This window comes from Hyalella azteca, unplaced genomic scaffold (genome assembly GCF_000764305.2).
Source record: "Hyalella azteca isolate HAZT.00-mixed unplaced genomic scaffold, Hazt_2.0.2 contig11130, whole genome shotgun sequence".
NCBI lineage: Eukaryota > Metazoa > Arthropoda > Malacostraca > Amphipoda > Hyalellidae > Hyalella > Hyalella azteca.
The window spans coordinates 346,528-372,938 of record NW_025941139.1 but is presented as its reverse complement, the minus strand read 5'-3'; the positions used below and the strand labels follow the sequence as shown (position 1 = coordinate 372,938).

General features: G+C 37.3%; 1 protein-coding gene across 1 annotated transcript in view; it reads left to right on the top strand.

The window, feature by feature from the left end:
- Positions 1–26,411, top strand: part of LOC108674052 (octopamine receptor beta-1R) — a 68,171-nt gene that overhangs the window by 15,639 nt on the left and 26,121 nt on the right. Inside the window, exon 2 of the mRNA XM_018161950.2 lies at positions 16,299–16,501. Within this exon, the coding sequence (XP_018017439.1) occupies positions 16,299–16,501 (203 nt within the window). The remainder of the gene's footprint in view (positions 1–16,298; positions 16,502–26,411) is intronic.

Genomic DNA, 26,411 nt, shown 5'->3' with positions numbered 1-26,411 from the left:
GTTATAATTATCTACTAATCACGTTCCCCTTCAGCCCAGTACACTGATTACCATTCCTCCCTTCCTCTCATAACAATCCAAGCTCGCTGGTCACAGTCTCTCTATATATTTCAGTTTATTTATTTCCTCCTTCAGGCAATTCTGAGGCGGCCAGTGGGTCTTATGGTCTTTCAGGCAATTCTGAGGCGGTCAGCGTGTCTTATGGTCTTTCAGGCAATTCTGAGGCGGTCAGCGTGTCTTATGGTCTTTCAGGCAGTTCTGAGGCGGTCAGCGTGTCTTATGGTCTTTCAGGCAATTCTGAGGCGGCCAGTGGGTCTTATAGCCTTCCATTGTGCCGCAATGACGGGAATTTTTGTCACTTTGTTGACGTCGCGCGTTGTAGCTGCTGAGCTTTGCTGGAAATTCCTCTCCACTGGCTTCTGTACTGAAATATCGATCGTAAAATTGTGCTTGCTGCTAGCCATCATAACCTTACTTAACCATCAGATTTTTGTAAAAATTGACTACGCATTTCGCTAAGATGAAATATACAAAATTTCCGTATTAAGCGAAATTTTTTTCTTGTGGGTTAAGGATCGGGTCCATCTCTTATTAGATTTTGACTTTATGATGGTACTTGCTGGTTCCGTACAATGATGGTAGTGATATTGCGGGATAATTTAATTGTTCTATATTCAGTTACTTATTTCATTTTGAAACTTAATAATGCCTTTTTACCGCACTTTCTCATTTATGGAAAAAAGGCGTTATTGTGCTCACCATGTCTGTCCGTCCGTCCGTCCGTCCGTCAGTCCGTGACTTCACGCTTTCATCGACGACAAAATGCGCTCTGTCACTCACTGCAGTGAGTACTGAGTTATATTTTTTTAAAGTAGATGTGCATCAAACATTTATTGTATCAGACACTCTTCTTCATAGTTTGGTGTGGCCAACATTAGCGTGAATTTAGAGAAAAAAAACGAAAATGTATCCTGTGTAAATAGAATACATGCCTCGAGTCGCGAGCTTGGCAGCCATCCGTCTCCCAGCGTCTCTGTATCGCTACCGTCTCATTAATCCTGTCCTTTTTCTGCGCCCAACTGGAGACCATTTTTAGTTTTGATAAAATATCTTCTCCCAGATTTTTCTAAGCTGAAAAATGTCTTGTGACCAGTGCAAAATTTTCAGACTTTAAGATTATTTTATATGGCACGTCCATAGAATTAATCTTAAGATATGGCTTCAATTCCCGAAAGTCACGTCCCAAAAATATCTTTTCGTGACACTTTGAAGCGCGGTAAATATTAGCCTCATTCTTGACGCTTGTGCCTTTGAGAATTTTTTTTACGATGATCTGCTTGAGAGTTGACATTGTTTGCTGACCGAAACGAAAAGAAATGGGAGGATGGAAGCGGCAGTTTTGCAGCAGCCTTATAGATCATTTATTTATCGAAGCTGTGAGGCATCCCATCCAAGTTAAAATTTAGGGCAGGGAATAGAACCTGCCTTCGCCGACCATAGGTTTTACATAGAGACGCGACAGAGCCGCGATAGAGCAGAAATGTCCATATTATAGCAGCCGAATAGAAACTTATTTTACAGTATAAACCGCCAACTTCGTTTGTATTATCGAAGACCAGTTTTCATAAGCTTTTTCTTTAATTCATGAAACCTCATTATACGTATGTCGCATTAGAAAAAACTTATTATCAGAGTAATCTATATCTATTAACCATTGGGTGTCTTGATTATATGTAGCGGGTGTATGTCATAGTAATAAGATTAATTTAAATTACACTCTCGGAAATGTTAACATTATCTTATATATTTATAACTGAAAATATTTGTTTTACTACAATATGTGGTGGAATATCTGAACAAAGCAAAAGCTGCTGTTGAGATATGCGATCAAATTCATGCTACGCATAGCGTTATAGCAGCACGACTAAAGGTTACAGTCTCATGCAGCCTCTTGTACGGCAACGCGAATTCTAATGTGAAACTCTATTATCAAACGACTGAGCCAACATGGCTCGTGTCTGCAAAGAATGGCCCATGGGGAAAGTTCAACAGAAAAATTGTCTTGCTGATCATAAAGACAGCGCGCACAGCTGTTGTGATTCCTCTCCGTAACCCCTGCGTGCGAAGAGGGTTGCTTGTCTCGATGGTGGAGCTCTCGGTCACGGGTGAAAGTTCATCACCCATCGTAGCATCCGCAGGTGCGGTCACGGATGAAGGTGCAGCACCCACAGGTGAAGGTGCAGCACCCACAGGTGAAGGTGTAGCACCCACAGATGAAGGTGCAGCACCCACAGGTGAAGGTGCAGCACCCACAGGTGAAGGTGCAGCACCCACAGGTGCAGGTGCAGCACCCACAGGTGAAGATGCAGCACCCACAGAAGCAGTGTCAAGGTCACCATCTGTATGTGCTGCTCGAGTGCAACTCCAGTGCAGGATAATGAAACATAATGTATCTACTCTACAAGATCCTGTTTACACGTGCCTTTACTATACGAGGTCCTGTTTACACGTGCCTTAACTATACGAAGTTCTGTTTTCTCACCAACCCTGGTCCTAGGGTTGCAGGTTGGCCACTTGCTTGACACAGTGGCTTTCTGCGGCTTGGATCCTGAAAAATATAAGCTTTACTTAACACTAGCCCGCTGCAATATGATACTCATACGTTTATATGCTTCCTATTTATTATTAAACAGCGACATTTTTTTCCTTTAACTGTGTATGCTTGTGCAATCAACTTAAGATAATCCGATGAATTTATTGCTATATTTTTTGGTGATTTATTTCCTCATATCACTGCATTTTTTAAAATGGTATCGAATTTTGATTTTTTATGCGAATTATATCTTCCAGTTTTTGAACGTCGAAATGTTGTAAACCTCACGTCTCCTCGCAAAATAAGTGCAAAAGCATGAATTTTTTAGAGTAAAAATGAGAAAACAAAACATTTTTCTTTTTAAGACTTTCTGTGATGTCGATAACAATATAACGCAGCGCAAAAATTATAATCTATGACGGTTGTGAAGCCGATAACTATATACGTCACGCATTGCAATTATAATCAAGAATATTTGTAAGCCGATAAATTCGCAGTGCTAATAACTGCCGTGTATGTAATATATTTATTTAATTCTTCCTTTTCTTTTACTTAAAATCTTTTCCTTTCAGGTAACGTACTTCTCTTTGTTATTGTGAATGCCTTAAAGTGATTTGTCCGTGAAGTGCCTATGTCACGTCTTAATGACTAATTCTAGTTTTATCCCCATTCAAGTTATCAAATGATATTTCGGGAAAAAATACATAAATTGATTGGAAACTTTGAAACAAGTTCCCCTGGATGACATCAGTCGCCACTGTTCTCAAGTCACTGCAGTTTAATAAAAACAATATATCCCATAAAATAAGTAAATAATAACATTCTGTAACTGCCATATAATGCGCGGTTTTTTATTGTACCTATTCAAACGTAACAAGATATATTCATGACCAATATCACATCTCTTTATTTAAGAAAGGGTAGATGAATGCAAAGGCGCATAATAGGAATGCGACACGAGAGGGGGCAGACTATGAATGTGGAGCTACCCAACTAACTAAATATTAAAATTTCCAGAACTTGTGCACAGGTTTACCTGGGATATATTTTTTGGTGCGTTGGAATGCTTTGCATTATAGATCGCTTTCGGTTATTGGGAACCTCGCTTGTCATTTGCAGGAGACCGAAAGCCTCGATATCCGCTTGAGAAAAGCATTGCTTGCTTTGAAGTTTGACTTATGCGGGTATACTTGAAAAGATTCCTAAGGGAAAAGCGACATTCAAAATTTCCCAATGGTTTCTATTTACTACAGTGCATACGGTGTCGTTTTCTAAAATTATACCATGATATATTTATACTTATTCATATAATCGTACCTTGTTGATATAGCTTAGTATTAAATTAATTTATGTAAGGACACTGTGAGACTTAAAGCAGGTTAAACACAACCGTTTATTTTTGCCTGTAGTTAAAGTCCAATCTTTTATAAAATAAAAAATATGTTTGCCTTGCCGATGACCAAATCCTAACCAAATGTTGGATTTTAGAAGCCAAAGTAAACTATATATTTATACGATTATCGCAAATTTGTTTCGTATTCATAACTGATACGAACGGTTGAAAGAAAACTGCCAAGGCTAGACGACGTATTCAGGAATTAATGAATGAGGTTAGACTGAAAAAACCTAATAGTAAATTCCTTTAGAAGGAGTTGCATGGGATGATAGATCTGCAGTTAACGAACGGACTTCCGATATCGTAATCGATGTCAATTAACTAAGCTTCTAATCGACGCACAATCTTCGTGTTTCTCTGGATGTTAGCGGAAAGAATATTAGAATATGAGAGATAATTTCACACATTAAAATTAACTTTATTATATTTCTGTTTTGTGAAAAAAGTTAAGTTTTGTGAAAAAAATATACGTTCGAGCGTGATTCCATGAAAAATATATAAAAGGTTAGATTTTCCAATAACCGAAGTCCGTTTTGTGACTGTCAAATGAACCCAAAAATTTTGGTTTGGACGCGGCGTGAAGCCAACGGTATTCTCGTAGTAATTTCTCTGATATATTGAAAGCTTGGTAACTTGAATACATCGTTTCTCTGTGAAACGCTCATCTGTGAGTCACAAGATTTTACGCCTTCATTTTAATTCACGTTATAGTCTTATTGTGCTCCAGGACTTACCATTTGTAGTGTTGGCTTCCGTAACACGAAATTCAACTCGAGGGAGCACAGACCACGATTTTGCTCAGCACATATTTTGCGTCTTCACGCAAGAACACCTAACTCATAACGCTTCACATACTGACCATCTCAACTGAAATCCATTGTAATTATTTTCTGATATTCACGAAAGAAATGAGCGCTTGTGAGAACTACTTAATTTGGTGTTTCACGTTCGCAAAGCTTGATTAGAAACTGCATGTAGCCGATACATGGTGGCATGCGGGATTGCCATCGTCTTTGATATCCGCTGTGTTATCCTCAGATCGTGATTGAAACGGCAGAGTAATTAGTGAGACCTTGTGCAAATAGCTATGCACTTTTTGCCCGTGTGTGGGTCATCCTGACCCAGTTTGACTTAACAGAAGGGGGTTTCAGTGCTTTGTGAAGATAGTGTGTCACTATTTGGACAGTATGACGCATTCATTTCTCTGAGTGATGTGCTTTTTGCTCACGACTTCGGAGTTATCATATAATGAATTGGGATGACTGTTAAGGAAATAAATGTTCTCGCCCATGTTGCAGCTTCAAATACATGCAAGCAATCGTATGTCGCAAAACGAACTTTGGTGTTTCTTCCATTTCTTTCCCCAATATTTTTTCACAACACAGAAAATGAATCTCAGATGCTGTTGTTTTCTGCGTCAGTCAGATATTGTTGTCTTCTTTCTCGTATTTTTGGTGTGTCAAAAATGCCAGCTTTGTACGCCTAGCTGATATGAAAAATGTGGGTATATTGCCTGGGGCAATATACCCAGATATCTAGAGAGAGATATTTGCCCTTGCGTTGGGATCGGCCGACGTCAATAAGAAGAAAATTAGACTTTTTTACCGTTGTGCTCTCGAAATCGGCGGAATTTGTGTACAAAATTCGGTGTCACTTGCTACTCTTTCACTTATTTGAAATGGTTTTCTTGCTCCTTCCGTAATGCCGTATAAAATTTACAAGTTCTGTAGAGCCTTGCCTTACAAACTTGATTCGTTCAGGAACTCGATTCGCATAGCGTTTAGTTCGAAAAGCGAACTTATTTGTCCGATTGATGTAATGGAAAAGACTCCGATCCGTGTCGCACCTACCCAAAATTCACCTCTCGTACGTTTATTTTGCTCGTGTACTAGTGAAAAAGAATTATTTTTATTGTAAGATTCCTAATGAGGCATTATTTTTTTTACCCAAGATAGGGGAGTTCATACTTCTTTTTCGGCCGTACTCCTGGACGGAAACCCACATGCAGGGCTAAAGTTTCTTGGTGATTTCCAAATTATCATTAATAGATATAAACTATTAGATACCGACATCTAATTATTACAATTACAAGTCGTTATTAGTGCAATTATTGTCAAAAATATCAAAATCGTACACTGCAAAATAAATTGACTAAAGTCATTGATAGGAATACACATGAACTAGAGCCTGTCAATTTGAGCGAATTTCTCTATTGTTTTAGAAATCCGTTGATTAGGATAATGAATTAAAAAATCGTCGAATTGATTAAAAATTCGTTGACTACAATTGAAATCCACTGATTAGATTGAAAATCAGTCGATTGGATTAAAAATTTGTTGATAGGAATATTAATCCGTCAATCAGATAAAATATTTTGATTTATTCAAAAATCCGTCCATTTGAAAAAAAGCCTGGCTTTCTAAATCTTGTAAAGTCAAGTTAATAAACTGAAATATTTTTTCTGCCGGTGGAACGTGACATGTAATTACTGAGCTTTAACACTTTGTATTATATTCAGAATTTTTTCATTCATATTGAGTGAGACTTCCACAGTTTCATCAATTCCTCCCTGCGCAAAAATCCTGTTTCTAACGATCAACAATAGAATTTGCATAGCATGAAGGAGCATCTTTTATTAATGCTTGACTGAAGCTCAATTATTTTTCATACAATAAAAGTGTATACACAAGGCGGAATGTCCACTTGAAACGTTATCCAGCGCTTGAGCTTCTTCCGTCTAGCAACAAAATCTGTTGCCAGTGTTTGCACTGATCTCTGACGCACGTCAAACGATGGAAATATGGATGCATTTGCACTTTATTATTGAGAAACGATGGAAATATGGATTCTTTTTGCACTTTATTATATAGAAACGATGGAAATATGGATGCTTTTGCACTTATTATTGAGAAACGATGAAAATATGGATGCTTTTGCACTTCTTATTGAGAAACGATGGAAATATGGATTCTTTTGCACTTCTTATTGAGAAACGATGGAAATATGGATTCTTTTGCACTTCTTATTGAGAAACGATGGAAATATGGATTCTTTTGCACTTCTTATTGAGAAACGATGGAAATATGGATTCTTTTGCCCTTCTTATTGAGAAACGATGGAAATATGGATGCTTTTTGCACTTTTTTCATGAGGGTTGAGTGATATAGGCTGACAATTTATTGAACATTTGACCGATTTGTTTTCATCATACATGAGTAAATCCTCGATATGTTTTTATTTCGCTTACTGCCATCTGCACAACTCTCACTGACTGACCATTAGGGATAATAAAATAATATCTTTCCATTATGGAGTTTTTATTTTACATACTCTTACTCTTATTACAGTCATGAATGAGTATCTAGTCTCTTGGATTATCCTGTAGAGTTTCTTTACATTCTATAGTTTCGTTGCGTTTTCACTGTAACTAATTACGAATTACACTACATTTTTTCACATTACAAAAGTACTTGTTTCAAAATCCAAGAAATGTTAACATCCACGTTTACCTAACCCACATTTTTTCAAGCTTGGTAGCTATAAGTTCTGATTCTTCGTTTTACATGCCTAAGATTTCCACTTACATAGGAGTCATGCAGTAGACAATTGTTGCAATTCTCTCATTTACTATTTGAATCTTGTTTCTTGTTTCTACCAGTAAAAATAGACTCTGGAAAAGAAGTTGAATATTTTATTAAGTAGAACCAATGCATCATTAATCATTCCACATTTACGCAATGTAAGCAAATATTATGGCTTATCGCGTTTGTGCATCGAAAATCAAATGATGTCTTGGGTAGGCCAATTGCCAGCTATTATTTGACAACAATAACCATATAATTTGATTAAACCGAGTCGTGATGACGATAAGGATAATGTATGGTCAGATTTATCCAAGACCGATACCTAACCATACACTGGACCGTACTTTATGGATTACAGTCCAGTATCCCTACCGCGTTCCAGGCTAACGGTTGAGGGAACTGAGGGAACCGATCGAGGGAAGTGACCCTCACTCTAAGCGAGGGAACTTTGAGTTCATCAATCACCCACGCGTGCGACCCTTCGATATTGCTCCTCCTCAGTGCTGAGGGATTACTGAAATAATGAGGCGATGGGGAAGAGGGAAGTGTATCTTGGGGAAGAAGGAAGTGTATCTTGGGGATGAGGGAAGTGTATCTTGGGGATGAGGGAAGTGTATCTTGTTTTTAATAAACGATGAGCCTCACAAGTCTGCATGAGTCGTGGATCACTTAAAAATATTTCTAACACTCAAGTGATATTATTTAGGATTATCAATATTTTTGATGTTCCAATAATATTATTCAGCATTAAATATTTCCTGTCCGAATAATATTATTTAACAGTATCGATATTTCTGACGTTAAAAAAATATATTCAAGATTCGGAACACTCTCAAAACTCGGATGATGTTATTTTAATGGGATTTTTTTAGCTCAAGTCAGCAAAGTGCAACTTTTTTGTCGAATGTTATTTCAGATCAATATAATCAGTTAATTCTGAACGAATTCCCTAGTATTAAAGTCACTAGATTGCTTTAATCGCTAATTCACTAAAATATTTAAAGCGAAGAAAACTCTACGTACAAAAATTCAGCATATCTCTATTGAAAACGTTTCAAAGTCCAGCTCCATCATCAGTTCGAAAGTTCAAAACTCCATCGAGTTTTAGCTTCTAGTTCTGGTGCTTCCGATCTACGTATTTTAGAATCATTGAATATTTTGAAAGAGAGGCCTAGTTTAAGATCTGTTTTTTTACATTTGAATTTCGACTATATTAACTTCTGATTGTATTTGTATTTGTGTTCTAGATTTTTCGAATTGACGATCGAGCTTGACTCCGAAACGTTTGCAATAGAGATATGGTGAATTTTTGTTTAGTTTTTTTTCTCTTCTAAATTTTTAGCAAATTTTATAGAGCTCAGCCAAGTTCTATTAACAGATACTATTTAATAGCCGTGCGTGTCTATATAGAATTTTAGGAATCCACGCGTCGAAATTGCGATTTCCAGCTGAACTGAAGTGAATCGCGTAATATTCTCGCAACCATTCTTTTGACGGGGAGACTTTGACAAACTTCCTAGGGAGCAGAACTCTGAAATGCCAAAGTTCAATGACGCACAGCTGATAACAGCGAATTTTCGACGACTGACTCCTCAAAAAATGATACCGACTACTAGGGATCTTATTCCGTATCATGTAGTTTTTTTTCTCATATTTTGACTTGTAGTTCATATTTTTGAGTCTGAACGGAGAATTTTGTTCCCTCATAAGCGACGCTAAAAGATTTATCGCTAGTTTTTAACAGATAGACGCACAAGTTTTGTTTTTGAAATTAGTCGACATGAAATTGCTGAAATCTAGACTCTCAGTCCCAGAGAAGAGTGAATTCTTTACGACGTCCGTGAACGTAAGAAATTCGCTGAGAAGTTCTGTAAGATTTTAGCTGATATACTTGGTAGTTAGTAAACTTTTGTGCAAGTGATAACCCGAGTACATTGAGAACTTAGATTGGAATTAATACATTGAATAATACCATTCAAGTCCGCGTGTTTCGCAGAGACGAGAATTTTGAGTGAAATAAAACAGAAAAGGCTGTATAATATGATTGCGCTATTTACTGAGTTAGTAATGAGCCCTGATAAGTATTTTGCTTACTGCTTATTCTGTTTTATTTACTGTGCGTAGCTTATGAATTTGCGCCGTCCGTGATTCTACACAATTACGAACTTTTACATTCTGACCGGTCCAAAAAAAAAATTTAAAACGGAATGATGGAATGAGCTCCTTTCAAGATGGCGGATCTCATTCCACTCCTTGAAAAAAAGCACCGAAATCAAAGAGAATTAATTCCAAGAATTTTTAGGGCAGTAATCTTGCCGTAAGTTGAGTTTTCCCGTTCGTGGTTTACGTGTGATCTTTTCCTCTACCGCCTCCTGATTTCTTTTCCACATTTTTCCTCTACCTATACTGATTTCTTTTCCATAATTTTCCTCTACCTATACTGATTTCTTTTCCACAGTTGTTAGTATTTCGTTAGAAGATCTTATTCGAACAGGCTAGAGTTAGATTAAGACGCGTTGCCTAAGAATTTTAGCTTCAACTTACGGTACTTCCTATCAGCGAGTTCTAGAATCCCTGTGTATTCTTAAAGTGAGGCCTAGTTGGAATAAAGCACTTATATATTAGAAATTGTGAATAGATAAGCTTTGCCTGTTTTTTACTTTGTCTTCTAATTTTAAATTTAGGTGTTAACTTTTTCCAAATTTCGATTGTTTGAGTTACCGAAAAAATAAACGCAGGCATACTCATAATGGCGAATTCTATGGGTACATTTTGAAAGTAATGTTCAGAAAATTGGCAATTTTTCATGTATCAAGTCAGATTGCAATACATAATCAATCAGCACCTCAATAATGACACCATCTATGCGCGGTCACTCACTAGCTGCAATCATGAAGGCGGAAAATATATGGGTCTAGGGGAAACTCTACTGAGTGAATATATTTTGTAAATTTTAAATTTGTTAAAACTTCTTTTTTAATTTTAATTTTTTTTTAATTTTAATTTAACACATAAATTTCCGTTACATTGAACTTAAATTTTACGGATGGTGAGTTTTCGGGTTCAATTGTCTGAAATTTTTGTCACATCTGCCCTTCATCCTGTGTTGGGGAAAACAACATTTCATCATTTATACTGTACTACTTGTTTGTTGTTTCCTCCTCGTTCTGATGACTCCAAATCGCGACGCAATAATTCCGGATACTATTAATGATATCAAACGGGAACAAAATGAGCAGTTTATAATAAAAATTAAAGACGTGTCATCGATCGAAGCAACGACCGGTGAAAATACTGCGGTGACAGCGACGTTGGTGCGTGCTATCGCAGAACGCCAGGCGCTTCTCGGTCCATTCTTGCTGTTTTTAGCGCATTTTCTCATTTATGGAAAAAATGCACTATTGTGCTCGCCATGTCCGTCTGTCTGTCTGTCTGTCTGTCTGTCCGTCCGTCCGTCTGTCCGTCCGTCCGTGACTTCAAGTTTTCGTCGACGAGAAAATGCGCTCTCTGTCACTCACTGCAGTGAGTACTGAGTAATATTTTTTTATGAATGGGTGTGCCTAATTTGTACATAAAGGCACTTTAAGAGTATTTGGTTATGAATGGTCATTAATCATTTATTGAACATGGCGCTCTATTTTGTTATAAATATGCTTGCCTCAATAATAAAATACGAGGGAATTTTTATAATACTTCTGCATCGTTTCTAACATATGGGACTTTTTAATATTTTTTAGCTCTAGCTATGCAAAATTTTGACTTTTAATATTTTTGCTTATATTACGTCTGATTTATGCGTAGCACATTTGATGGCTATGAGTTTGTCTTCTCACGATAAGTACATGGGATAAATTGAAATAGTTTTCTTACTATATTTATGATTTCCGAACTTTTCCTGCATATTTCATCAGGAAATGTAATATGAACATCTGAATATTCCTCCGCGGTTATTTTTTGGCTCGGCCATCAGCATTGCAGTGATTGACATCAACTGTCGTGCGCCACTCGGAATCAAATTTGAATTCGAGATTACGTCCCTATTGCATGGGGCTTGTAGTTCATTGAAGTGATGAATAAATTATCCCTATTAACCTAGTTAACCACCCTGGAGCTTCCTTCCTGGTCTATCTCTAATTGGAAGCTGTCGGATTTTTCTTGATCTTATCCTCCATATAAGAGAGAATATTCATGGGAATGAGCATTACAATTTGTAATTACCGAAACATGACATTACTATTTCGACCAGCATGCGTACATATCACATATTATTTCGATATGTGATAATAATGAGAATAATATCCACAATCGAACGGTTAAATTAAATAAAATAGTTGTTATGGAAGTGGAATGAAGCTTTTGTGCTGAATGTCCGACGTTCTTGTCTAGGTATTCCCCGGATATGAGAAAGACATTGTACACGAAAAAAAAAATCATGACTGTAAGCTCTTTAATAGGCTTTTATTCATTACAAAATAACGAGAGCGAGATATATGCATGACCGCAATTCATTAATAGGAATTTAGGATTATAATTAAAGTTTGTTTTGATACAGTGGGGGGAAATAAATATTCGTACACTTGAAAAATCGTATTTTAATGTATGTACCTAAGTACACAAACTTAACAGGAAAAGTGATTTAAATTATGTATAGAGACGCATAGTATTCAAAAATACTATCAAAAGAAATTAAATCTCAATGCATCATTAAAATACGATTTTTCAAGTGTACGAATATTTATTTCCCCCCACTGTATATCGTATTTTCCCTTGATTTATTTGGAAGTGTTGCTGGCAGTCTCAACAAGCTGATGCTGGAGAAAAATTTTTAACTAGATTATTCAAGATAATTTCCTTAGGATCATTTTTTAACTTCTCTATATTTCTGAAGATTTGTATGATCAAAAGGAAAAAATATGAAGCAATTGCAATGTCTTGTCTTGTCTCAAGAGGGACTACTTATGTCAATATAATTTAGTTTGTGTTTATTCGCTTAATGTATACCAGTATTTACTGTTATTGAATTCGGATTCTCCCATTGATGTTGAGCCGCTGCCGCGCTGTGTGTGTTTGAGCGGCGCAAAGACTGAGCTGCATTGCCGCGACCTGATCGAGTGTTTGACTTGTGTGATGGTCGGAGCATTTCTCGACATGCGTGTAACCAACGATCGCATTTTACCGATGGTATAATGTCAGAGCATTTCTCGACATGCGTGTAACCAACGATCGCATTTTACCGATGGTATAATGTCAGAGCATTTCTCGATATGCGTGTAACCAATGATCGCATTTTAACAACGGTCTCATGTGATGGTCCGAGCATTTCTCGACATGCGTGAAGCAATGATCGCATTCTACCGATGGTCTCATGCGATGGTCGGAACATTTCTCGACATGCGTGTAAGCAATGATCGCATTATACTGATAGTCTCTTGTGATGGTTGGAGCATTCCTCGACATGCGTGTAAGTAGAGCTCACATTTTATAATGTCAGCGCTATAGAACAGAGGGGCAAATATTTTTTGCATTCTCAAATATTCCTTGATCGCAAAGTGACGAAATTATTCAATTCAAAATTGAATGAAAACTGCCAATCGCCATGCAATTTTGTTATTTCCCGATCATGCCATTTAGTCCTGTGGTCATCATTATTTAGCTGAACAAATGTCTATATTAGACTTAATTCATAAAAACGTCCGGTTTTAATTTTTATTTAAAAATTATTTTTTCTTAGACAGCATTATTTACCATAACTCAAAATTGGAAACTTACAACTTGATGCAATGTCCTTTTTCCAACATTTCCGTGACATCTTTTGTCGGGTGGATAGCTAGAGGTCAGCATAGCCCAAGTCCACAGTGCGATTCATATACCTTCCCGAGCGTAACGCAGCCGGGCATCTTCACGGCTTTTGACACAAAGCGCCCACCACAACAGCGCCGTTCAGTCACAGGCCGCAGCGCATACAGGCCGGAGCACAACTGGCCGGAGCGCAGCAGGCCCTACAGCAACAGCTACTCCTAACGTAACCTAACCTAACCTAACCTAACCTGCGCCGCCTGTTGCGGTAGGGCCCGTTGCGCTCCGGCCAGTTGTGCTCCGGCGCTGTGAAGCAGTGGCTGTGTTGTGCAAAGCGGATTTACTGTTAGCCGGAGTTACCCACAGCTTATTGATCTGAGGCTATGTGTAGATATTGCATGCTGATGGTTGGCGTTGGGCCCAGGGCTTGTTTACGAGTCAATTTTGTTACCCACGGCTGCGCTCCCCTTTTGTCGGCGTTACTACGAATTATCTTTTCATCAACGATACAAGTTGTCGTTTATTATTAATTATTAGTTCATCAACGATACAAGTTGTCGTCTATTATTAATTATCATTTCATCAACGATACAAGTTACCTTTTGTTATTAATTATCATTTTATCAACAATACAAGTTGTCGTTTATTATTAATTATTAGTTCATCAACGATGCAAGTAGTCGTCTATTATTAATTATCATTTCATCAACGATACAAGTTGTCGCTATCAATGCTGATAAAAAAGGTGGAATTGATGTAAAAAATCCAGACACTGGCACTTCAATTTCAAACCACGTGGCAAATTCTTCTTCGCCTCCATCTTGTCATGGCCCAACAGTCTTTGTTTGGGGGATTTAGGCGTCAGGGCGAGACTGAAGTCAAGCATTTCTCAAGCCCAACCAAATCCCGCGATTTTCTGGGCGGTTTTATGAGCGGGGGCTGAGGTTTCAGCGCCCTGATAACTCTCATCGTGAGGTGATTTTCGTAAAACCCTCCGAAATTCGTTGCATGATTCTTGCGCACATATTTGACCAGTCGACTTTTGGATATTGCAGTCCGTTGATTTTCCTCGGCGAACTCAATTAACTTGTATTTTTTATCCTCTTTCTTCCTGTTTCGAGCAGGAGGACAGAGGCATTGTTCGATCATGGTTCGAATAAGGTTCATTCACTGCTCTTCCACTGTTCGTTCACTGCTCGCTCAATGTTCGTTCGATGCTCTCGCTTTTTGTTATAAATTCTCTCCATGGTTCGGGAAATGGCTTCTGCTCTCGGTCACCGATCCTTTCTTCTCCAGGAAGTTTGTGTCACTATTTTTTGTTGATGCGATAGCGGGTTTCAGTCGCACACATTTTGTTCGGGACAAAGCTCCTGTAATTTTCACCGTTCCAAGTTGATAACTTGGACGGTCATTTGTTTTAGAAGTTAATTAGGGGAAGTTCGTAGCTGCTGTTTATAGCCCTGAAATTGTTTGCCTCTGCCACCTAAAATAGCTACGGCTGTTAGCTCAAAGCCAATTCTCCTTTTACTATTTATATCAAATACTGCATTGATTTTTAGTTATTTTATAATTGAGTATAAAAAACCAATTATAATATAATTGAGGATAATTGTAGCGTGTGATTCATATTATTATTCATTAATATTAATTTACGGGAATTAATCATTTAAATTTTCATTATTAATTATCGAATGCGTTCGTGTTACGCCATGCCTGAAATTATTGGCTAGTTTGATCATTTTTATTTTCATGTACACTAAACCATTTAACGCCTTATTTCATCTCTTTTATTCTTTAAACATTGTTTCAATGATGTAATATTGTGCGATGAATAGTTTCGAGTTTTTATGCATTATTAAATCTTTTTAGAATTTTCTAATCAAATCGTCTAAGACATTCGTGGTTCATTTTAATTCCGTTCTTCCCCGATGTGGCCAGAAGAAATTTAGATGCCCAGGACAGCTAATTCGTTCGTTTTTCTTCCTCCGTACCTAATAATGTTTTCCTACTCACTTGCTCGTTATCTATTGAATGCTCACTTTGATCTTTACTCATAGTCGTGCGTTCATTTTGAACGTTTACTCATAGTCGTGCGTTAAAAATGAACGTTTACTGCCAGCCGTGCGTTCATTTTGAACGTTTACTGCAAGTCTTGCGTTACTTTTGAACATTTACTAGGAATCTTACATTATATTTAAACGTTTACTGAAAGTTGTGTGCTCATTTGAACGTTTAATGAGAGTTGTGCGTTCATTTTGAACGTGTCCTGCAATTCATACGTTCATTTTGAACGTTTACTGCGATTCGTGCGTTACTTTTGAACATATATTAGGAATCTTACATTATATTTAAACGTTAACTGAGAGAGACTTGCGTTCATGTTAAAAGTTTACCTATAGTCTTAAATTAATTATGTTTGAGCAGGTCAAATCCTTTCCCAGGCTGAATTTTCATACATTATCAGGACTTAACAATTCTGTCAATAAATACATTAACTTACAATGAAATTACAATGGTGTTTCCTTGCATCTCTCTTATTCGTTCATTTTTTTGAATTTTTCCTTTTCCTTACGTGTATAATTTTCATATTAAATGAAACATTAACAGTATTATTTCTTATCATGAGCAATAGATATTTAACTTCGCAATGCGTGGGAATTTCTCTCTGTTGTTGAATGCTCCGGAATGAGGTTTGACTGAACACTGTCTTTCACCTCTTTCGTCCTTGATTTTTTCTACTTTTTTAACAATATAATCCTAATATTTTCCGCCATCAACAAATATTCATCACTGCGCAGGCATCATCCTGGTATGCTGGGTGCTTGGTACCGTCATCAGACTGCTGCCGCTGTTCGGATGGCACTTGGAGCTAATTTTTAAATAATAATTATAATATTTTCTGCATCAACAAATATTCAACACTGCGCAGGCATCATCCTGGTATGCTGGGTGCTTGGTACCGTCATCGGACTGCTGCCGCTGTTCGGGTGGCACTTGGAGTGCCGCCTCTGCCTCTTCACGGCGGTGATGGACCCGTCCTACCTCGTCTTCCTCTACCTCACCACCATCGTCGGGCCAGGCATCCTCATGGCCTTCTTCTACGGCCACATCTTCTCCGTTGTCATCAAGCAGGTCAGAGTTACTGATATTCATCATTACTAAATTCAGGGCCCATACTTCTATCAGATGGACTCTCCCCTCTCATATCAGGGCCCATACAACACTGACAATGTCTCATATCAGGGCCCATACTTCTCCGTTGTCATCAAGCAGGTCAGAGTTATTGTTATTTATCATTGGGCAACAAAAAATTGATTCATTTCATCGGTTTACATCTTGATGTCAGAATTATCTAAAATTTTGAATTTTGGCTTCATATATTCAAGGCTCTAATATTTTTTTACAACTGTACGTGGGACCATAAAGGATAAGGACGGTCCTCGGTTGGTATTCGGAACAGTTATCTGCATCGATTGAAGCAACAGAACTATTTTGATGCAAATTTTGTGCAGGATCGGGCATAATTGCTGCAATGCCACACACCAGCGGGTTTGAAGCGGGATTTGAGTCGCTAACGGTGGAATTGTGCTATTTGCAGCATGGATTTCATTTATAATAAACATAGTCCTGAAAAAGTGACATGCCTGCCACATGTCTGCTCTCCCACTGTTTCTAGCTTGCCTTGCGCGGTACCAGCTCGGCTCAAAGCTGCCTTGAGCGGCGCCAGCTCGGCTCAAATCTGCCTTGAGCGGCGCCAGCTCGGCTCAAATCTGCCTTGAGCAGCGCCAGCTCGGCTCAAAGCTGCATTGAGTGGCACCAGCTCAGCACAAATCTGCATTGAGCGGCGCCAGCTTGGCTCAAAGCTGCCTTGAGTGGCACCAGCTCGGCACAAATCTGCCTTGCGCGGCACCAGCTCGGCTCAAATCTGCCTTGAGCGGCACCAGCTCGGCTCAAAGTTGCCTAGAGCGGTGCCAGCTCGGCTGTAAGCTGCCTTGAGCGGCACCAGCTCGGCTCAAAGCTGCCTTGAGCGGTGCCAGCTCGGCTCAAAACACAGTTCCAAATTTTGACTTGGGATCATTGTTCTGGTTTCTATGAAGCATCTGAATTATCCACCACTGTTATTCGCTATATTCAAGGGATATATCTTTCGAGGGATATATTGCATAGTGCTCGGCGTGTTGAAGCATTGTTCAGCGTTCACCATTGATCAAATAATACCCACACTAATAGATAATAGCGAATTAGTTCAACTATGTGTGCTCAAGGTCATGGCTTTCAGTAACTCTTTGTTTTTTCATTCCAGGATTATACTCTGTGTATTTCCGTTATTAAGCGTATAATTTACTTCTAATTATTCAATTTCAATAATTTCTGAATATTCAACGAACGGATGATCAATGTGTAAAGTATGGGGTTTAACATAATAATGAAACTTGTTTGATAGGAGTTGAATCAAATTTGTTGAAACTAGTTGGATATTTAATTTAATTTTTTTATTTAAAATTAAAAATTCAGCTTTGGCTACTTTCATCCTTCTGAAAATGATGACTTTCGAGAAGACTTTTTTTTTTAATTTCGGCGAGACACGACAAGTGGCTGGCAGTCGGCCACCCTTAATCCGCCGAAAATTTCCCCATTCCGTAGCTCATGATTTGTGCAGCCCCACGCGCTGGAGGCATGGGTCCCCCGGTCTTTGTATTCCCCACAGAATAAAAAGCGGCAATTTCCCCGAGCCTCTTGTCTCGTTGGCTATAGGGAATAGCTTTAAAGAATGAGGCTATAGGGAATGACTCTCAACCTCATATGAGGCATCTATGGGGAATGACTCTTAGCCTCAAATATCTATAGGGAATGACTCTTAGCCTCAAATATCTATGGGAATGACTCTTAACCTCATATAGGTATCGATAGGAAATGACTCTTAGCCTCAAATATCTATGGGGAATGACTCTTAACCTCATAAAAGGTATGTATAGGGAATGACTCTTAGCCTCATATATCTATGAGGAATGACTCTTAGCCTCATATATCTATGAGGAATGACTCTTAACCTCATATAGGGTATCTATGGGGAATGACTTTTAGCCTCATATATCTATGAATGATTCTTGAAATCATGATTCTTGAAATCATGGCTTGTAGTCCAATTTTTATGGACAGATGCGCTCCCTCACTCTTTGCTTATGCAATCTCATGCACAATCCACAAATAATATTAAAATTATTATTACAAATAAATTATGTACAAATTAAGGTTGCTGTCTATTAACTTGAAAACAACTTCTTCGGTTAAAGTTAATTCAAGTGCCTTTCAAATTCATTCGAATGCTCTTGGACGCACAGCTTGAATTTGTCATACGTTTCGTTCAGATCTCCTTCCGTTCATTTGCAGTCTTAGTGCCAACACAAACCGAAGCTCGCGAGAGCGTGACTGGAATACGGCGGCTTTCCCCGTAGACTTGTTTTGCTGAAGCACGGAATTCATTTCTGCATCTCCCCTCATCCTTTGACGTGACCACAAAAACCTTGTCTTTTTTTCTTTTGAGGGAAACCTGCAGGAACAATGCGAAGGATTTTTCTCAATGACGTGTTTATACGAATTTTGGTCCAATCGATGTGTTTGGGTTTTATTTTTATCCCACTGATTTGGCTTGGCTCGGATCAGAAAATTTTATCCTTCTGACGTTCATGGATCAAGAAGTTTATTGAATGCTAAGAAAACATATGAAATAATTGATAGTAAATTAAGTAATAGATAGTAATTAAATTGAGTAAATCCAATCAATAATTCACTTAAGCGGTATCAACTAATTTCAAACAACATAATTTCTTAAAATATGTCTTGTTCGGGATTTGTTCGCATAAATAACGATTGTCAAGCTAACGCTTCTCTTTATTTGAGTACTTTGAAGGCCAGACTAAATGAATAAAAATTCAATCATTAAAATTGACTAGACCAGAATCACTCATGCGGTTGTTGAATTTCATATACTTGCATGATGGTAATATTTCCTAACCATAGCGTTTTGCTCCTGGATCATTTGTAATTTTTTAGAAATATTTCTGAAAATATTTCAAATAGAGATTAGGGGGTATTTTCTTGAGGAAACTAATCAATGAAAGAGAATTGGTTGAATAGCAAATAAGTACGAAAAACGACTAGCATGTAAGTTATGTCTTTAAAAAATGATTCAATCTAAATTTACTTCTACCAGTTAATAATATTTCGAAATGTTGCAAGCTTTGAACAACATTTTGCGTATGCGGTCAGTTCTGTGCTTGTTGCTCCTCTTCTGAGAATTTACACGCAATTAAATTACCGGCAGAGTTACTGGTGACCAAGGCGACAGTTTGCCGGACGCGTGAACGCGAGGTCGTCTTTCATGTTATTAATTCATCAGTTATCTTGAGCTGTTAAAATAGAGGTCGTCTTTCATGTTATTAATTCTTCATTTATTTGGAGCTGTTGTAATAGAGGTTGTCTTTCATGTTATTAATTCTTCATTTATTTGAAGTTGTTGATGGAGAGGTTGTTATGAGCGTTGCAAGGAGCAACGACATTGTTTGATCTATCACAGGCATATTGTCTGCTACCGACACTTAATTGACGAACTTCAGTTACACGCAATTTGTAAATGAATGATAATTATAAAATGATTCTCATGTCAGGTCACTCTGGCAAATTAATGGGTCAAAACGTCCAATTCCTGACGCACTTTTCACAGCACCAGCAGAGAATGGACGTAGAACTGATACGCCATTTTATCACGATGAGTCGGTCATTATGACCGACTTATCGTGACCGGTCGTGAGTCGGTCATTATGACCGACTTATCGTGACCGGTCGTGAGTCGGTCATTATGACCGACTTATCATTATGGCCGACTTGTGAGAGGCAAAAAGTGCTACTCAATTAGGCTATAATTTGCTACGTATTCATTCCTGCGGTTGGGTTTATTGTTGTTTATACGACGATGGAGACAAGTGTATTTTTTGCCCAGTAAAACGGTACGAAAATAAATGCCTAAATGAGGAAAGCAAACAAGATACGATCGCTAAGTAACTGAATTAATGAGACCACAAACCACTCTTCTTCCATATTAAAAAATAAATTGAAAACACTGGTTGAAATTAGTGTAGTTTGTAGTAATTTAAATTAGTGTGAAGTCGTGTAGTGTAGTAATTTAATGATAAATGTGTTTGCTTGAAAATATTTTGTCCTGTAAGTGCATACTTACAATGTTATTTTATGATTTAAAACAATTATGCTTCACTAAACAGATCAGATCTAACTTCTTTCAACGATTAATTAAATCTTAAAGAACACTGAAGTATAGATTTAATTTCATTATTTAATCCGACCGAAGAGTAAGATTCTGATCAGCGTTTATCAAAGATTGCACAGATAGCACATCCGTTTTATTTTGTCACATTTACACGTAACTTAAATTTGCCATCATATTTTTGGATCAAGTCAGCGAAAATCATTCATCTATTCTATGTGAAAACGTTACATTACGATCGAAACATGCATTACGTTACGTAATGTTCTTATTGGTAAATTACGATAAATTTACATGCGCACATCAAACTCTGTTTTTAATTTATCTTTCTAGTCTGCGCATTTAATGCTATCCAGTTGCTACAAGTGGTAAAATAGAATTTTTTTATCTCAAAATCGAACAAGTAAAATCGAATTTTTTATCTCAAAAATAGCAACTGCTGCATCGATAGAAGTTATCATGAAATCAATAGTCATTTATACCGAATAATAGTGAGTATAGTTCAGAACTCGTGCACTTCACTCGAGTGCAACCGACAGCCTATCTGGTAAAAGGAATGCTCATTCTAGAGGACCTTTGATTTAATGTTCCCCTACACAAAATTGTCACATAAACAAGCTTCCAACTATTCAGAGCACCGACCAAAATGTTGACAAAAATTTAGGTCCCATTCAAGGTACGTTGCGCTCGCTTCAGTTAATGTATTTGTTCACGAGGGTAGAAACTTCCGCATTACAGCGAGCGATTGTCTGATGGCACGATACCGCTTACTGTGAATAACTACACGCTATATGTCATCACGCTAAACGTACACACGCTACATATACACACGTTACCCGTACACACGCTACACGTGATCACGATTCGCGTACACGCGCTACTCGCCGACACTACACTTTCCTAACTTGCAGCGTACTTCAACTCGCCAGTCGTTTCAATACGTCGCTAACCTTAACACGCTGCATACTTAAGCACGCTGCTTGCTTCAAAACGCTTAACATTTCATCACGCTTCATACTTCAACACGCTGGTCGCTGCAACACGCCGTACACTTCTATATGCGGCTCGCTTCCACACGCTGCATACTTCTCCACGCTTTTTGCGTCCACACGCATGCATAGCGTGTCCTGTGACGGATGCCAGGATTGCACGCGCAGTACACGCTGCTTACAAAATGTAAAGTATTTCCCCCTCTCTAGCGTTCTTTAGTGAAGGTTAACACGCGGGCTGCATGTGTACGCCGCTTCTCTAAAATATATAAACGATTACACTGACCATAGTTTCACCAAAAAATAATAAAAACGGTTTCATGCATTAAATACTGACGCCGGTGGACGGGTGAGTCAAGACTAATAAGTTGAACTATGCCCTCTCCATATGACTCAGAGCCGTTGTAATAACCCCGATTAATAACATCGAATTGTGTTGCCGTGAATAGGGAATGTTTGTTATCAGTCGGTTCCTTTGATTATTATTATTATTATTGTCCTGATACTCGATTAAAATCTTCACCTTTAACAGAAGAATATAAGCACGACGAAAAACTTCTTCTGGTAAACTTCACTTGCAGAAAATGAAGAATCTTAAGAAATGTGCAATCCAATTCCAGGTAGGAATTGAGACAAGAAACGGCACAAGTATCGAAAGTTTGGTTGAAGATAGACGTTCGTATACAGTCTTTAAAGTTTACGAATTTACACGCTACTAGAGAAATTGCTGTTGCAAAGTAGCAAAAATTATATTGGTTTTGTAACAGCGAGGTTTAATTAAACATTTTTTTCATTTGTGCTTGATGCATCTAGAATTTATTGTTTATAAATGTTTGGTGGTTGGAAGGACAACGATGCAGTCCCTCTGGCAAATGTTTTTAATTTCAAAATATAAGTAAATATGAATATTTATGAAGCTAAAATAAACAATAGCTGCCATACCACTGAATCTTCAGGCCGATCCCTGTCAGAAAAGTAAATTAAATTTCAGGAGCGAACTCCGTAGATTTTCCGGAATGATGGATTGGGTGAGTTCTTTCTCCCTTCAAGTCATAACTGAATTTCTGTTACGAATCAAAGATTATTTTACGTATCTGTGATTTTTATTTCTTAAAATTTTTTGCTTATTTTGAAAAATGTTCTTGTTTACTACAAAATGTAATATTTTTCCAAAATCTTCTGGTTTACTTCCAAGGCCTTTTCTACAATATTCTTTCAAGCAAATTTTTGTTGTGCTATTGATGCTGCCGATATTTCTGCAGTATTTCTGATATATCTTGAAATTTTCAGGTGTTGTTTTTCTTGTGTAAAATAATATAAAACCATTACTGCTTCCAGGACGTTTTGCCCCATGTTTAAATTTTTTCTATCTTCTACTGCTCAATTGTTTCATCAATAGAATTAATTTATTGGAATTGGGATTGGAAAATGATATTATCACTGGAATTGGAATGGATTAATATTATTGATATTAGAAAGGGTTAATATTATTAGTTGACTGCACAGCAAGTAGAATTTTAGTATCGCGCTCATCTGTTAGTTATTTGAGTTTAATTTAAGTCCATTAATGCAAATAATAATCATCCAACCGGAGAGAGTTTCATTTATGTATCATGAATTTCAAATTCGATTTATTTCGCGGAGTATGAAAAATTCAAAATACAAAGTAGTTGTACAAATTACAACAAGTAAATAAGTGGCATAAGCTAAATTTTCATGATTTTCATCGACATTATATTTTTGTAGCTATTATTTTTGGTAAATATTTTTTATTATGTGCACTTTAAAAGATGACTGAACCGCAATTTTTTTCAGTTGTCATAAGGATTCCGCTGCTAATTTGCGCTGCCTGTTTAACAATTTTTGCAGAAAAATGTAAAAATAACGTAACAATGTGAACAAAAAATTGTGCGTTCGCTAACAGAAATCCGGATATCAAAGTTGTAGGCGTTTTATTATTCAATAGTAAACAGCGAAAATATTTGTGATATTCTAGATTTTTATCTATTCAGCGAATAATTTATTGTGCGGAAGCATAAATTTATTCAGTTCTAACTCATACTCAGACGCAAATTTATTATCTTCTGTCAGCAACTGTACAATTTTATTTCTTTCCTTGTTTTCATTACAGACAGAAATTGAATAAACATCGACGTAATCGAGTAATTGGAGCTTGAATATTCTTTTATCGGCTAATCAGTTTTGTATTGAATTCATGTTTAGAAAATTACTTTTAGTTTCACAGAGTTGTAAGAATTAAAGATTACCTGTTTCTGCTAAGTAAAAAATTTACTATCGAATGTGCCTAAAAAATTGAAAATATTATGTCAAAACGTTGTCCTACTTTGAAGAAATATTTTGGTTTTATGCTTCTTTCTTTATCTAACCTGTGCGCATTGAATAATGTACGTCAATTTGTTAATTATATAAATTTAAATGCTCCCACTCGCCTCATTAGAGTATCTCGTTATTTGCCGGAATAACTTTTAGACAATTAGTAGGCGTTGATTTTTAAGGCCGCGTGCACTTCACGTTGCAAGGCAATATCCCTTCCTAAGCCCGTAAGTTCATTACTCTAGGACGGTCTGGCATCGTTTTCACGGTCTGCTGGCGTCCGAATAATGGCTAGCGTCTTTGTGTCTGATGTTGGTGATTGCAAGGGACGTGATTTGCCTTGCAACTTGCCGAGACAGTCTTACTACTTCTGTTTATACATTTCTGACGCACCCTGATAATGTCTCGTACATTTTTTAGTTGCGAACTCAATATATTAGGCGCTAGTGGTGTTTTCGCATTTTAAATTTGTAATTATTGGAGCCTCAGCCAGTCTCGTAGATAACGCATTATCTTTTTAATTCAACACTGCAAAACAATTCTGTAGGTGAACCATTATTTAAATTGCATTGACGTGAGCCGCATTTGTGCCCCGTGACAATATCATGTTATATTTTATCTCATTTAGAAATTAATTTTTGAAAAGCCTTCCTGCTTTTGCATCGGTCTGCAATATTCGTTACAAGGTAACGCCGTATAAGTTAAACTTTCAGCCCAAGCTGTAATTACATTGAGCGGTATAAAGCTGCGTTAATTCCATCAAGCAAAAGTTACCTCGACTTGAAAGATTGAGATTCTCTTTGTGTCGAGCCAGACACTCCGCCGGTCAAGTATCGCCACACTGGCTGAACACAGTGGAATTTTGTCTTCCAAGCAGTAAAATTGCGCGGTATTTTTTGGTGTGGCGAAAATTTCTTGGCTGAGAATATATTTTTAACGTAAATTGCGCATTACATATTCAGCTGCGGGAAAAGATTCCGGTTATCCGAAAATTCTAGCTTTTGTTCATCCTAATGTTCACCGACTCAAGAATATACAGAACAAAACAAAATGGCTGCAAGGAACAGTTATGGGCTGAATAATCTCCATTCATAGCTGTACTATGCAGAATATGATAACTTCACGGTAGAGAACAGTTGTAGGTATATATTCTTCATATAAATGCATGAACGTTTCGTGCAAAACCGGAAGATTCGTCGCAGTAGGATACAGTTATGATTATTTAAGGATACAGTTATGAGTATTTCCTTAAAAGTTCCATGAACACATAGGACCAAGGTCAAGTTTTTCGCCTCTGGAAGGAATGAGTAAGAGCGATCCTTGAGGTTAATTTTGTTCACGTGCACACCGTTATCGGAATAAGATGACTCTAAAAAGACTTCTTAAGTCATTATATTTTCTTTTACATTTTAAGCATGAAAGTTTATTAAGTTTTAAGAGGTTCTACTCCCTGTGGAATCGCTAAAGTGAAAAATTGTCTCATTCTTTATTTTCATCATTTCATGCATCAAGTAAATGAAAATACAAATTAAAAGATAACATTACTAAATGAAATAAACTGCTTTAATTCGAGAAATTCACACATCATGCGTTTCCAGAAATAGGGCATGACGCTAGTAAATAATCTTAGCTTCCGTATGAAATAAAGACCAAAAATAAAATATGGAGAAATGCCCTAATCCCTCATTATCCGCGTCGCCGCATTTTCTTCTCGTAAAGATGAGCTGAATGGCCGAGGTAGAATCTACGAGGTTGGCGATGGCAATAAAGAAGTCAACATAAGATGATATTAAGGCGCCTTCTTCCTTTATGGGGCTAATTTCCCCCTGACTTCCGAATAAAATTCCTTCAGTCACGTCCAGACTTCCATAAATTTTTGAGCTATCATGAAAATAATTGGAAGATTTTAGCGACTGAATGATATGTGTGTGCTGCACGTCTCTTATAAAACTTTCACTATTGAAACGTTTTAAGTTGTAAAATGAACGCTAATACCAGGCTGATAATGTGAATGAATTCTTTGGGACGAATGTATGTTAATAAGTTTGCCAAATTGTTGATTTGTCAAATTGTTGATTCAATTTCTCATGATTAATATCATATATGGGAACTTTAGATTCATTCACCTGATCCCTAAATTTTTTTTTCAAAATTTATCTGAAATTCGCGTCTCAGTATCCCCATGTTTGAAATGAAGTAACATTTCGCATCTACTTTGCGTCCTTCTCTTGAACAATACATCGCATCAATACAACACATCGCATCAATACAATACATCGCATCAATAAAACACATCGCATCAATACAACACATCGCATCAATACAATACATCGCATCAATACAATACATCGCATCAATACAACACATCGCATCAATAAAACACATCGCATCAATACAACACATCGCATCAATACAATACATCGCATCAATACAATAC